Below are 16,291 nucleotides of genomic sequence, written 5' to 3'. Positions count from 1 at the left end.
CAGCGTCAGTCCTTCCAATGAATATTCAGGACTGATTTCCTTTAGGGTTTACTGGTTTGATCTCCCTGAAGTCCAAGGGACTCACAAGAGTCTTCGACACTACAGTTCAATGCTACAGTTCAACGCTACAGTTCAATTCTTCAGTGCTCAGTTTTCTTTATAATGCAATTCTCACATCCATACATAACTACTGGAAAAACCATAGCTTTGACTAGACAGACATTTTCAGCAAAGTAATGTCTCTGCTTTTTAATATGCTGTCTAGTTGGTCATAGCTTTTCTTCCAAGGAGCAAGCATCTTTTAATTTCATGGCTGAAGTCACCATCTGCAGTGATTTTGGAGCCCAAGAAAACAAAGTCTGTCACTGTTTCCATTGTTTCTACATTTATTTGCCATGAAATGATGGGACCAGATATCATGCTGTTAGTTTTTTGAACGTTGAGTTTTAAGCCAGATTTTTCACTCTGCTCTTTAACTTTCACCAGGAGGCTCTTTAGTTCCTCTTCACTTGCTGCCATGAGGGTGGTGTCATCTGCGTATCTGAGGTTATTGATATTTCTCCTGGCAATTTTGATTTCAGATTGTGCTTCATCCAACCTGGCATTTCACATGATGTACTTTACATGTAAATTAAATAAGCAGAGTGATATATACTGCCTTGATGTACACCTTTCCCAGTTTTGAACCACTCTGTTTTTCCATGTCTGGTTCTAACTCTTGCTTCTTAACAAGCATACAGATTTCTCAGGAGGCAGGTAAGGTGGTCTGGTATTTCCATCTTTTTAAGAATTTTCCACAATTTATTTTGATCCACATAGTCAAAGGCTTTAGCATAGTCAATGAAGCAGAAATAGATGTTTTCCTGGAATTCTCTTGTTTTTTCTATGACCCACGGAAGTTGGCAATTTGATCTCTGGTTCCTCTGCCTTTTCTAAATCCAACTTGAACATCTGGAATTTCTAAGTTCACATACTGTTGAAGCCTAGCTTGGAGGACTTTGAGCATTACTTTGCTAGCATGTGAGATGAGTGCAGCTGTGTGGTGGTTTGAACATTCTTTGGCATTGCTTTTCTTTGGGATTGGATTGAAAACTTACCTTTTCCAGTCCTGTGACCAATGCTGATTTTCCAAATTTGCTGGCATATGGAGAGCATCACTTTCACAGCATCATGTCAGGATTTGAAATAGCTCAGCTGGGATTTCATCACTTCCACTAGAATCACTATGAACAAAGCTTTGGAGCTATCTGAAGATCAATCTATTAGACCATGCTGGTCCATTGAAGTTATCTTTTACTCAATCTCCTCACTCCAGAGCAACAGAGAGAAAGAAGTTGTAAACACTGAAATGTTAAGTTTCTGATTTGCTTGAATCCTGAACTACCTCCTGGTCCCTCATGTCACAGCTCTTTTGACCAAGTCAAAACAAGGGCTCTATTAATACTGTCACCATAGACTATCAGAGGCAATTCAGTGCCTGTCAGGTGCCCATGTTTCAGCAAGTGTCACCTTTATTCTGGGCATTGAGCTTCTATCTATCCTCTTTCCTATATTATTTTGGAATAGGATCATTTATTTCCTTCTCAGAGGAAGAAATCACTCTGAAACATGAACATGCTAGCTTTATATTCCAAGACTCACTGAATTTCTTAATAACTTCAGTCCCCGTAGATGGTCATTCTTTTCTGGTCCTTCCATCTGTCCCTGCCTACTCCCATACCTGTACCTTCTTTTATAGGTAAACACAACGGGGGTGAATACAGTCTCTTCCCTTCATAGAAGAATCTCCTTCACTCTCTCTTCTACTTGTGTGCAAGACATTCTATCTAAAACTACAATCAGCAAATGACTTAAGTCATCTGTTTATCCTGGAAAAGTTCTTTAAATTCCTTTTAATGCTATCCAGAATTGTATATACATTTAAGTATTTCAATCTTTCTGGCTTGTATTCAGCTTTTTGCTTACTATAGAAAACAGATCTTTTATTTCCATGTATTTTCTATATTATATTATTATAACTCAGTTTGTAAGGACATGTTTTTCTCTGGATTTTATGTTTATAACTATTTAGAATTTTATTCCTATTTTTCAGAGATTTACCCATATCCTGTAATTCACTATGGTCACAGGTTCAATTTTTATTCAATATATATACAACCAAAAGACCTTGTTTCAGCAATATTCTGCAAAGCCTTTGTAACAAATATACATATTGTTCAAATGATCATGATTAGTTTTGTTTTGGATCCTTGAAATTTGACACTAAGAAAGCTCTTTACAGGTGTCTGTGTTAAAATTCAATTTTCCTTCTATTGTGAAAATATTTTTCCTTTGAAATAAATATTTATTTTTTTCCATTATCACTCCAATCTTAAATAAATGTGATGGATTAGATATTAAATACTGAATCTTTCTTTTTTCCCCCTTTTCTTTACAAAAGAAATTATGTTTTTGCTCATTTTCAGAGATGGCTTCAACATGGTTTCCCCATGGTAACTAATTTGTGTAGAAATATCTCTTGGCAAATACCATGCAATTATGTTATCAGCTAAATAGCTTGTCAGTACTGCAAGCAAACAGACCGATAGCAGAAAATTTGCAAGCTTGGGAAAGATTTACATTTGTAGGGAAATGAGAAATATACTTCACTCTTCCCTTCAAAACAAACAAGTATGGTACTTCTATAGGTCCCAATAGTATACAATACAGTTTTACAATTCTCTTTGTGATAATCTTATCCTGAGTGATTAGGTGAAAGGAAAGCACATGTCAGTCTGAATTTGGAGAAATGTTCAACAAACTTGATCATGCTTAAATAACATTGAATAAGAAAACAAAGTGTCACTGAAAAATGTCTAGAATTAAATATTGTTTTGTTTTCAACGTACAAAATTATCCAGAAGGAACTCTGTATAAGTAGGGAAGTCTTGACCAATGAAATTGTTTGACTTCTCTAAATAAGAGAGCAACTGAGGCAATAAAAATTAGATCAATACTCTTCTGTTTCTGAAGAAAGAAGAGCCCATCAATGAGCAACAATTCTCACCTTCTGATTTTGACTTCTTGAGTGAATGCCATGTATTAAAATAAAGGGGTGGTCAGAGAATGTGGAAGACATTTTAAGAGACGTGAGTCCCAGATAGAGAATGAGGCTTATTGAGTGCACATCCTGCTTGTTCAGATGATAGTTTTGGACTCATTTTGATACCAAAGACTTCTATTAAAAAAAAAATTCAAGCAAATATATCTAAGCTGAAATTACAGCAACCAAGCTAGAGTTTATGATGGATTATAACTCTCCATTATCAACCACATCTAACTTGAGAGGGAAGGCACCAGAGAAAATAAGTGAATACCATAGTTTCAAATATGTACATTCTTCCCCTGACCAAAAAAAGATATATAACATGTTTATAAAAGCACTTTTTTATGTCATCAAAGATATAAAGGTCATTTGAAGTCATTTTTATACACTAACACCTTTAGTAAAGCAATTTGAGGATCATTTGTGTGTATATTTGTAACTAAAGTACATTTTTCAACGTCTGATACTCACACAACCTGTGTAAGAATCATCTATGTATGTTTCAAATATACTGATGCCTCAGATGCTCTTCTGAGAAAGGTGTTCTTCTGGGAAGAAGCAGAGGGACATGAAATTTTACTATTTAGTTCAGATGACTTCTATATACACTAATATTTGAGAAATAATAAATCTTTCCTCATGTCTTATTTTAAACCCATACTTTAGAAATCACAAGAAACCCTAAAGGTTGAGGATGATGTTCCAGGCAATTAGTTGGTACAGGGGATTTGATTAAATTAGATGGTAAACCTAGAGAGTCTAAGAGAGTTCCCAAGGTCATAGAACTTGAAAAGTGTTGAGCCATAAATTAACCCCAGTTCCATCTTATTCCAAAGCTTATTTCACTGCAGAGTCTTGGGTTCCAAACTAAGCTAAACAAACTAGCTCTGAGAGCCTTAGACCTCTTACTCTTTTTATTTATTATTTTAAATTGAAGCGTTTGGATGAAGTTATTATCTCTGGTGCAATGGAATTTGGACTATTGTGTAATCTAGAGAAATTATGACTTGATTGAAGTCCCAGGGCTAATGGTGGACCTAGGGAGCAACAGTATTTGAGCTCTTATTTAGTGGTTCTTTCAAATTTATCTTTTATAAGTAGTTAAATAATTCAGTTATTTCTCAAGTCTTTGTTAACACTTTCCACTTTAAAATTTATATTCTGGCTTTAGTACCATTTATAATTATGGATTGCTGCCCCCAAATATTATACAACAGTATGGATTAAAAAAATACAAAACAAAACAGAAACTACAGGTAGAGAAAACAAAGTGGGCAGCCGGAAGTCCGCTACATCCCTTACCTTCACGAGCACTGTAACAGTAGCGATGCCAGGTGGCATGGCTCCATAAATGTCGAAGGCCTCCACTAGAAAAGTGACACTTGCTTCCTGGTCCGGAAACGACTCATAGTCCAAACTCCTTAAAAGGGAAAGTTCTCCTGTAAATGGATGTAGTGCAAAAAAGTGCTTCACTTCTGGACTTCTTATCCGATAAGACACATTTGCTCCGAGGTCAACATCTTTGGCCTGTAACACGTTAAGGAGAAGAATGTTTATATCACTGTCATTTTCAAAATAAAGAAACGCAAGACTGATGAAGATCATGTGTCAGTACCTAGAACAACATGAAATGAATGATGATCAAAAGTTATGTTTCAGAGATAAGTATTTTTTAAAGTAATTTACCAGATAGAGGGAGAGGGAGAGAAAGAAAGAAATCAAGTCAAATACCGAGACTCAAGAGATTTTGTCATTGTTGGTCTTGTTACTATATCTATTTTATCTGAAATATCACTGATCAACGGAATCATACCACAGTAAAGAAATATTGTCATCCCTTATATGTGAAATCTAAAAAGAAATGATACAAATGAACTTACAAAACAGAAAGAGACTCACAAACTTAGTAAGTGAACTTATGGTTGCTATGGGGAAGGGGTAGTTAGGGACTTTGGGAAGGTCAAGTACACACTGTTATATTTAATATGGATAACCAAAGAAGACCTGTTCTATAGCACATGGAACTCTGCTCAAAGTTATGTGCCCAGCCTTGATGGGAGGGCATTTAGGGGAGGGTGGACACATGCATATTTATGGCTGAGGCCTTTTGCTGTTCACCTGAAACTGGACATCTGAATCACAACATTGTTAATCAGCTATATCCCAATACAAAATAAAAAGTTTAAAGTTAAAAAAATTAACATAAAAAAGAGCAAAAAGTAAACATTGTTGTAAATGATTGTTTATTATTTTCTGTTGATTGTTTAACAATGAAAAATAATATCCTAAATATTCACAAGATGAATAAAGACAAAATACCTACCCCCCAGATAGGAGGTTCTCAAAGAAAATGCCAAAATAAAAGAGAAATGTGTATGGACCTAGAGATCGTCATGCTGAGGGAAGTGACTTAGAGATAGACAAATATCATATACTTCTTATATGTGGAATTTTTTAAAGAATGGCACAAATGAACTTATTTACAAAATAGAAATAGAATCGTGGATATAGCAAACAAACTTATAGTTGTTACCAGTTCGCAAAGGATGGGAAAGGGTAAATTGGGAGATTGGGTTGACATATATACACTGCTGCTGCTACTGCTGTTAAGTCGCTTCAGGCGTGTCCGACTCTGTGCGACCCTATAGACAGCAGCCCACCAGGCTCCCCAGTCCCTGGGATTCTCCAGGCAAGAACACTGGACTGGGTTGCCATTTCCTTCTCCAGTGCATGAAAGTGAAAAGTGAAAGTGAAATCACTCAGTCGTGTCTGACTCTTAGCGACCCCATGGACTGCAGCCCACCAGGCTCCTCCGTGCATGGGATTTTCCGGGCAAGAGTACTGGAGTGGGATGCCATCACCTTCTCCGATATATACACTACTATATATAAAATAAATAACTAATGAAGACCTATTGCATAGCACTGGGAATTCTTCTCAATATCTATAATCTCCTACATGGGAAAAGAATCAGAGAAGGAGTTGGATATATGTATATGTGTAACTGATTCACTTTACTGTATAGCAGACTAACACAACATTGTAAATCAACTATATTCCAATATTTTTTTTAAATTCTCATTTCTAAAAAATAATCTCCCAGTCATTAAAACAAAATACACACAAACACACACACACACACACACACATATACACACACAAACAGAGAACAAACAAACAAAAAACTGAAAAAGCAGGTTTCAATGGAAACTTTATAGATGATTATTTCACTCAGTAGTAGAGATTAGAAATTCCTACTCTGGTAGGAAAAGGAATGGAGCAAAGATAGAGTGGGGAAGGTCAGGTTTTGCTAGAATGTATATGCAGTACAGCAAACACCTAAGTGAACTTCAGCTGTGGCCCCTCCAAACAATCATCAACATCACAATGGGAAAGACACTGTTAAAGCACAGATTTTATGATGTCACCTTCCTACCTAAAAACTCTTCTTTTCCATTTCATTTTGGATCAACTCCAATCTTCTTAACATGGTGTGGACACATATATTTTCTAGCCCTTACTCTTTCCTCTCCTCCAGGATTTTGAGCAGGTTTTTCCACTGCCTTGAATATTCTTTCTCCCCCTTGAACAACTCTTATTTGTTCCTCAGTTCACAACTTAGGAATAAGCTTTCCCAAGAAAACATTCTCGGAGAAGGCAATGGCAACCCATTCTAGTACTCTTGCCTGGAAAATCCCATGGATGGAGGAGCCTGGTGGGCTGCAGTCCATGGGGTCACTAAGAGTCGGGCACGACTGAGACACTTCATTTTCACTTTTCACTTTCATGCATTGGAGAAGGAAATGGCAACCCACTCCAGTATTCTTGGCCTGGAGAATCCCAGGGACGGGGAGCCTGATGGGCTGTCATCTACAGGGTTGCAGAGTCGGACACGACTGAAGTGACTTAGCCGCAGCAGCAGTATGCTTGCTATACCAGACTGAAAATTCGATGAAGGCAAGAAATCTTGTTGATGTTTGAATCCTTGGCCTCTAGCAGAGGACTTGGCATTCAGTAAGCTTGTTGAATGAATGAATAGAGGAATAAGTGAAGAAATAACAGCCTACTCCCTGGTCAGCATCTGCCTTTTACAGATTTAGTAATGTTTCTTCCCAGATGGCACTAGTGGTAGAGAACCCACCTGCCAATGTGGGAGACGTAGAAATGCGGGTTCAGTCCCTGGGTCAGCAAGATCCTCTGGAGGAGGAAATGGCAACCCACTCCAGTATTTTGCCTGGAGAATCCCATGGACTGCAGAGCCTGGCAGGCTATAGTCCATGGGGTTGCAAAGAGTCAGACACGACTGAGACTGAACTGAACTGAACTAAATAAACATATATCAAATTGAATCATGGAAAAACACAAGCTCTTGAAATTCATGCTAACACAATTCAAGTTGTAGATTGCAGCTTGAGAAAGAGTTATATATATTTTTTTTCTTCCAAAATATACTTCATAGAATACCTATGTCAGAATTAAAGGGTTGGTGCTTAAATGGAGATTTCTAGGCCAATCTAACTTACTGAATCTGAATATCCAGAGTTTCTGGTAATAATTTGAGAGCTAAAAGACAGAAGCTTAGATATAAAGACACTAATAAAAAGGAGAAACAAACTTCTGGAAGTATGCCAGTTATGTATAGAAAGTGAACAAATATTTTAAAATATTAAGCATAGCAATCTATTTCTGTAAGATACAGGGTGATTCTATACGTTTGTATATGTGTATGCATATATATAGGCTTCCCAGGTGGCTCAGTGATAAAGAATATATCTGTCAATAAAGAGACAAGGGTTCAATCCCTGGTTTGGGAGGAATTCCTGGAGAAGGAAACAGCAACCTAATCCAATATTCTTGTGCGAAAAATTCCATGAATAGAGGAGCCTGGCAGGCTATAGTCCATGGAATCACAAAAAGTCAGACATGACTTAGTGACTAAATTGCAACAATACATGTGTATATATGTACATACCTGGATACATGTATATTTAGACTGTGTAAATAGTTATTTGATATTTGTGTGAGCAGAAACATAAGTGTAACATAATACACATAAAAATTTAATACTGAGTAACTTTGGAGGTACAAGGTGAGGAATTATTAAGTTTTTAAAAATAGTCTAATGTACTGTCAATTGTTATAATAAATATTTGACATTCATTATTTTTGTGAATTGATAATAAGTCTAGTAAGAAGTGTTATTCACTTTCTTACAATGGCAACTTTTCTCCCTTCTCTCTCTAAAATAAGCTTGTTAGATAAAACAGAGTATATAATATTTGAGAAATACATATTAAAATTTACTTATCATTCATTTGAAATTTAACTGCATGTGTGTGTGTGTGTGTGTGTGCATTTTACTAAAGTCTGGCTGCTGCTGCTGCTAAGTCGCGTCAGTCGTGTCCAGTTCTGTGTGACCCCACAGACAGCAGCCCAACAGGCTCCCCTTCCTTGGGATTCTCCAGGCAAGAACACTGGACTGGGTTGCCATTTCCTTCTCCAATGCATGAAAGTGAAAAGTGAAAGTGAAGTCGCTCAGTCATGTCCGACTCTTAGCGACCCCATGGACTGTAGCCTACCAGGCTCCTCCATCCATGGGATTCTCCAGGCAAGAGTACTGGAGTGGGGTGCCATTCAGATCCATACAAATACCAAATTTTATACAGAATTCATGAAACAATTGCTTCTTCCACATACCTCTATTTGAAGGAAAGTGGTCCCAGCTGGCAGGTTCTCTTCAACAACGACAGTATATGTTGAATTGGTGAACACAGGACTATTATCATCAATATCCAAAACCTTGATGGCCAGAGTAAGAGTTGAACGACGAGGGTGTACTGCTCCATCGGTTGCCACAACAACAAGTTCATAGTAGTCCCGGACTTCTCTGTTAAGCTTCACGGCTGTGTAAATGCTTCCATTGGATGTGATGCGAAAAAGATTGTTGAAGTTACCCAAGCTGTAGTGCACTTGGCCATTTATTCCAGCATCAGGATCTGCTGCCTAAACAAAATTAAAAACAGAGGAATTCACATAGTACTCTCTGTTATAATTTTTTAGAAGGGACAGTTAAAGAACTATGGCATACTTCTAACCAAATATTGTTTTTTCTTTAGAGAGAAAAGTAAAAAGATAATGATAATGTGGTACAAAAGTCTAGACCATGAAAAGAAATTTATAATAGTTTAATGATACTCTTAATTCTAAATGAGCATAAAATTATTTTGTATCAGTAGCAATAACAATATTATATTATGACAGAAATTTTACATTACATAAATACTGAATTTTCCTGTATTATCATTTATTTAATAGATTTTGAACTCTAAAATTTAAAAAAGTTTTAATTAAACATAATTGAGTGATAGCTTATGATTGTATATTTTTTAATTCAAGCTATATATTATATACCTATAATACATATAGAAGCACCACATATAGATAGATATAGATTACTGCATTTAATTCTCCTAATGTTCTTATAAATAAATATCATTGGTTCCATTCTACAAATGAGAAAACTGTGGCTTATAATTTGCTTAGAGTTATGGAAAATCCCATGGACGGAGGAGCCTGGTAGGCTGCAGTCCATGGGGTCGCTAGGAGATGGACACGACTGAGCGACTTCACTTTGACTTTTCACTTTCATGCATTGGAGGAGGAAATGGCAACCCACTCCAGTGTTCTTGCCTGGAGAATCCCATGGACAGAGGAGCCTGGTGGGCTGCTGTCTATGGGGTTGCACAGAGTTGGACACGACTGAAGCAGCTTAGCAGCAGCAGCAGCATGAAAAAAATAACAATCTGTGCCTCAATTCTTAGTATAATGCCTACATAAAATTACTTAATAAATATTTGAGGGATTAATTCATGTTAGAATAAATTAATGCAAGCAACTGAGGTTTAAAACTAAACATACTCCAAACCCCAAACAGAAGTGAAAGTTTAGTAACTGTAAGGCAACTGCAAAGGGCTCTTAAATATTAGAATACAACCTCTAAATGATAATAGAATTGTTGATGCAATAATAAGCCTTTTGCAATTGGAAATTTTAAGTCATATTAAATAACTTTGCATTAAATAAAATAAGTAAATTTTGAGTGGCTATTCTTCAAAGGAGTGTTATGAGAATAATATAATCTAAAACTCAATTAATTGAAATAGAAATTATGACATCTCATTATCAAATACTGTGCATTTTGTACTACATAGCTCTATCTCATTGTTCCTCACACAAATTGGAATAAATCTTAGAAACCATAAAATGTTGCATAACTATGCACCAAATGGCTGGTAAGGAAAGGAAGGAAAACAAGAGACTTGGCTGCATTATGAGCGAGGGACACAAAAATCAATTAATATTCATAAAGCTTAGGATGGAATATGATGTATTTTGAACAGCATATAAACAGATGTACATCCACCTTTACAAACACTGAGGAAGCAAGTGGGGTGGGTTTGCTGAACACTTTTGCCTTGTTTGAACTGATAAAGCCCAGGATGTAAAAGTCAAATTTATAACTGTGCACCCTATGAATGCCAGACTTTCCAACAGGATTTGTCCCTCTGATTCATCAAAACACAAATGTCCCTGGGAGGGTATTACTTCTGAAGTTTGAAGCCTGAGAAAAGATGAGGAACTGCAGGAATGTCTGAAGAGGATAAAAATACTGTAAAATAGTCAAAGAGCTTACATACACATATTTTCTTCTACTTTTATATCTTTCTCAGAATTTGTCTTACAAATTACTGACCATTTAGTCAAGCTGGTCATCTTAATGAAAACAAATAAACAACAATATTGTCAACTCCCCCACAAAAAAACAACTCAATAAAAAATACTCTTTTTTGTCTTAAATCACTGCCTAATTAAATAGAAAAATAAAATCTGGTAACATCAGTAGGTCTTAGTTCATTAAATCAACAGTATTAAACATTTCAGTGACTTTTCTTCTGTGGGGGTTTTTATGTAATTTAAATGATTCTCACTCAAGCTGTGTTTTTAATCTATCCCAACATTTGGAAGATTTATTATGATAGAATGATTCAATTTGCTTAATGTGGCTGTGTATGTATATGTGTGGAGGGACAGGGGATGTTAAGTATGTACTGTTACAGCTACTGAACTGATATCTCTGCTAGGACTTACACATCACAAGTTTATTATTTTATAGCTCTATAAAACAGAAGTTCAACAAGTGTCTCATCTGGCTAAAATCAAGGTATGCATAGGGCTGTGTTCCTTTCTGGAGGTTGTAGGCAAAGATCCATTTCTTCACTCATTCCAGTTATTGACAGAATACGGTTCCTTGAGGTTGTAGGATTGAGATCCCCACTTCCTTTTTACTTGTCATGCAAGGACTATTCCCAGTTTCTAAGACCACCCACAAACCTTGGTTCTTGGCTCATGGTACACTTTTTCCATCTTCAAAGCTAGCAACTGTGAGTTAAGTTCCCCTCACACTTTCTGAATTTCTCCTATTTTATCTCTCTGATCCACTCTGCTACCATCTTTGTTCACTATCCAACAGTTTTGATGACGACGGTGGGCCCACCTGGACGTCTAGGATAATCCTCCCATCTCACGTTCCTAAACCTCATTACATCTGCAAAATTTCTTTTGCTGTGTAAGGTAACATATTCACAAATGGGATGTGTTGGGAATCATAATTCTCTCTGCTCTAGAATCAAAAATTTAACATGTCCTTAACTAAACCCTTGATTATATTTGCCCAAATCTTTTTAATCTCTAATTCCCATATTTCAGTAAATGATTCTTCCACTGACCCAATAGATTACATAAAAACAAAGAAGATATTCTGGAGATCTCCTTCAATGTTCTGTGATTCATTTATTCAATAATTTCAGAAAAGCATATTTATTGTGATGTATGAGTCTCAGCTTCAAGTTACAACAGTGTATTAGGTAACAAGTCCAAGATATCATGGAATTTACAGAGAAAATTACTATTCTATTTGTAATATGCTGTTTACACCTTTATACAGTATCTCAATCCTAACTTCTTTGCTCAAAATTATCATCAACTGTGGCTTAGATTACTAGATTACTTCTTAATTATTTTCTTTTTCCATTATTTCATTTCAGAGAGGTCTTCTATAAAAGATAAATGACATTATTTCTCTTAATATCCTTTAATGATTTCAACTGTGTTCAGCAACATTCAAACAGTTAACATCGTCAAGACGTCATCTACTCAATGCTACTTTCACTGTGTTCTGGAATAATGCAAATCTCTCCAACCTCCAAATTTCTCTAAAGCCTCTGCCTAGTGGGGATTTCTGCTATTATTTGCCAGGCTAATGCCCGCTCATCTTTCAAAAGTCAATTTAAACATCACTTTCTCAAAGCAGTCTTCTCTGAATCATGAAATATAAATGAGACCCTTCTGTTATACATGCCAATAGCTCCATATAACTGTACCTTATATCATATTTAATACTTTTAAATTATATATTTATTTCTAGGATATACATATGAATTGCATTTATTAACATATATAAATAAAGATATTACTGTTGTTGTTCATTGTTCAGTCAGTCATGTCTGACTCTTTGCAACCCCATGGACTGCCGCACACCAGGCTTCCCTGTCCTTCACTATTTCCCAGAGTTTGCTCAAAGTCATGTCCATTGAATCAATGATACTATCCAGCCATCTCTGTTGCTCCCTTCTCCTCCTGTCTTCAATCTTTCCCAGCATCACAGTCTTGTCCAATGAGTTGGCTCTTTGCATCAAGTGGCCAAAGTATTGGAACTTCAGCTTCGGCATCACTCCTTCCAATGAATATTCATAATTGACTTCCTTTAGGATTGACTGGTTTGATCTCCTTGCTATCCAAGTGATTCTCAAGAGTTTTCTCCAACACCACAGTTCAGAAGCATCTATTCTTTGACTCTTAGTCTTCTTTATGGTCCAACTCTCACATCCACACATGACTACTGGAAAAACCATATCTTTGACTATACGGACTTTTGTTGGAAAAGTGATTTCTCTAATTTTTAATACACTGTCTAGGTTTGTGATAGCTTTTCTTCCAATGAGCAAGTGTTTTTGAATTTTGTAGCTGCAGTCACCGACTGCAGTGATTTTGGAGCTCAAGAAAAAGAAGTCTGTCACTGTTTCCATTTTTTCCCCATCTATTTGCCATGAAGTGACAGGACTAGATGACATGATCTTCGGTTTTTGAATGTTGAGTTTTAAGCCTGCTTAATGAAGATGCTACTCCTGCTACTTATTAATACATAGCTATATAATTCTTAAAATATATATTTAATAATTATGCATCTGTTGCTTGGTTCTATTTTGATTTATATCTCTTCCATTATCAACCTCTGTGCTTTTAATTAAGAATCCCATAACAAAAACTGTAGAATTATCAAAATTTCATCTGGGACTCTGATTACCTTGATAGAACTACTGAATCCAGGTCTAAACTGGAAAGAATCATTTTTAAAAATTACAAAGTAGTATTTTGCTATGACTTAAATGAGTATGATGATAGGTAAATGGCTTTGTATTTTTAATATTTTGTAGAATGACAAAGAGGGCCTATGTAGTTTAAGACAGAGAATGACCTTGATATATAAAGCAATTGCTACATTGTAGAAGTGTTGATTAGTTTCAGTGTTTCCACTATATATATATTTCTGATCATTAACTTTGGTGTGTTCCCTCTAAGTATCAGATAATACCTATAAAACTACAAAATAAAAGATGTGAAATCGAATAGCAATTTTGAATCTCTTTTCCTACCATTATACATGTCAGAGATGAAATTCACAAATGTGGCACAGATCATCAATTACAATATGAATAAAATAGATGATAGTTATTGCATAATTCTCTGTAATCTAGTTGCAAAGCCATTGGTCTGTTCCACTGAATAAAATATATAAAAATTTAAGTGAATTGTCATTTGCCATAGATAATATAAGCCAATAACTAGTATTAGAATAATGCAAATGTGTACCTACATTGGTAACAAATGACTTGGAAAAGACCTCACATTTGATGATTCAGCTCATGTTTGAAAACCACTGGGCTAGGTGACTGTTAAAGGAAACTTGCTTTAACAAGAGACTGAGATTTTTTTTAAAAAGTTAATTTCAGAATGAACCACCTACAGTGCTCGCATCATGTTGGTATTTCCCAAGCCAGTGCATTAATCATATTTTCCCTTGTGAATTTTCCAATGTTCAGAGAACTGTTGCATTGCAAGATCCTTTTTTATTAAGGATCGTGGAATGGTAACTTACTTTCCCCAGGCTTCAACTTGCCAAGAGGAAAGACATTTTAGCAAGAAAATTGTCTTTCTCTGCTCCCTTATTCACTCATGACTGATGAATTTGATAGAAAGACTTGGGTAAACACACTGACTTCTTTTAACATAACATCTGATGTTTATAAGGATGTCATATGAGTTGCTTGTTTTGCTTTATGAGCTCTTTCCCTAAGAATAAAACCTACAATTTCAGTTCTGTCTGAGGCTGTGTAGTTAAATTTAATTGTGGGGGTAGCATTTACTAACCCAGTTGGCTCTCATTACTAAACCTCTTCCCCCTCAACATCAGAATTCTATTTGCCAGAATTTCATGTCTCTCTCTGAATTTTTTTGAACCTGGGGAAGGTGTAGGATGTTATCTATTGATACTTCCAAATCCCAGGAAATATCAACACCACAGTTTCCAAATTTAATCATAGATTTTTTTCATTGTTATTTGTTTAGAAAAATATTTACTAACATCTTGAGGGACATATAGCTTATTAAATACTGTTGTAATTCACTGAGTAACACTGGGAATAAGGCCTCTTTTTAATAATCTGTCCATGATATTTTCACATAATATTTCCACTTTATACTGTTCGTTCCCCATGATCGATCACTTGAAAATAACCATCTTAAATTTATAGAACTAGTGGTTCCCACTTTCTACCATGTTGGGGTCCTTAACAGAGTCCACAATAAAACAATAAATGGCAAATAAAAGATAATAAAAAATATGCTTTCAAGAGTTTCAGTGAGAGATTTTTTAATGGCTTAAATTGATAGAAAAGGCCATGGAGGGAGAAGCAAATATTGAATTTTTGTTATGGCTTTGGTAAACTAACTCGAGGTGCTACATTTCATGGAATGTTAGCTTGATACCAGGATTTTTCTAAGGGAGAAAGTGAGGAGAGATGGAGAGAGCAAGGGAGGTCTTTGTTGAAATAAATAAATTTGGGAAATTGGGATTAAAGAAAAAATTTTAAGTTTTCATCACTTCCGAACTTTTCATGTGCCATTAATATTTCAATGAGGAAGGCAAAGTTCTCAAGAGGAGTAATGTATGCACCAGATTTAAAAATCCCAAGTAACAAAAATCTTTTCAACATGTTGACTGAACTACAGAAAGAAATCCAGACTCCTATGCATGAGTTAATTTCAACCTACATTTTCAGTCTTCTCTTACTATTTACTGTCCTGTATAAATTTTCTTCTCAAGTCTAATCAATTTTATACATTTCCTTAAGACTCAGAATACACTTTTTGACATTTCCTTCAAGACTTGCCATGATGATTTTTTATTCACTTCTGAAATTCCAATCCTTAATCCAGCCTTCAAATTCCGACCCCAGTTCAATCTCTCCTATGAAAATGTCTAGTATTTAGAGATAGATCATTTTATACATCAGAATTCTAGGCTTGACAAATACTTCTTCACATTACTTATTATTTACACCTTTTCCCACAACTGTAACTCCTTTGAGAAGAGAAGCACATCTCATAACTCTTTATTGAATTTCTCAAATTTGCAGAAATCCTTATCTTACAGTGGGATAATTCATTGAGAGAAAATATCTAACACATATTCAATAGGGATATTAAAAATAAATATTAGATGAAGCATTTTTATTAATAGGGTTTTATAATTTCATCAGCTTATTTATAAAATGTTAATAATAATATTCAAAGTCAAGCACACACATACACACACATTCTGACCCACATTTACAACTTAATTCACTGAAGGACTAGTTTCTATAAAAAGAAGTATATTTTATGCTCATGGAATAGAAGACCATCAGTCAATAAGAAAATGCTCTAAAAAATTTAAAGTAACTGAGTAACACATCTAATAGAGGTAAAGGAACTTGAACACTTATAAAATGCAGAATTATTTGCTTCCTTTTCTGACTCCTAATTAAT

General features: G+C 35.4%; 1 protein-coding gene across 1 annotated transcript in view; it reads right to left on the bottom strand.

The window, feature by feature from the left end:
* The window catches only part of PCDH15 (protocadherin related 15), a 1,798,632-nt gene that overhangs the window by 242,897 nt on the left and 1,539,444 nt on the right, over positions 1 to 16,291 (bottom strand). The window contains exons 22-23 of the mRNA XM_045164127.1: positions 8,783 to 9,088; positions 4,388 to 4,612 (exon numbers count right to left, since the gene is read on the bottom strand). Coding sequence (XP_045020062.1) covers positions 4,388 to 4,612; positions 8,783 to 9,088 — 531 coding nt within the window. The remainder of the gene's footprint in view (positions 1 to 4,387; positions 4,613 to 8,782; positions 9,089 to 16,291) is intronic.

Source organism: Bubalus bubalis, chromosome 23, assembly GCF_019923935.1.
Source record: "Bubalus bubalis isolate 160015118507 breed Murrah chromosome 23, NDDB_SH_1, whole genome shotgun sequence".
Lineage (NCBI taxonomy): Eukaryota > Metazoa > Chordata > Mammalia > Artiodactyla > Bovidae > Bubalus > Bubalus bubalis.
Note: the sequence above shows the minus strand (reverse complement) of the source record. Positions and strands in the feature narration are given on the sequence as shown.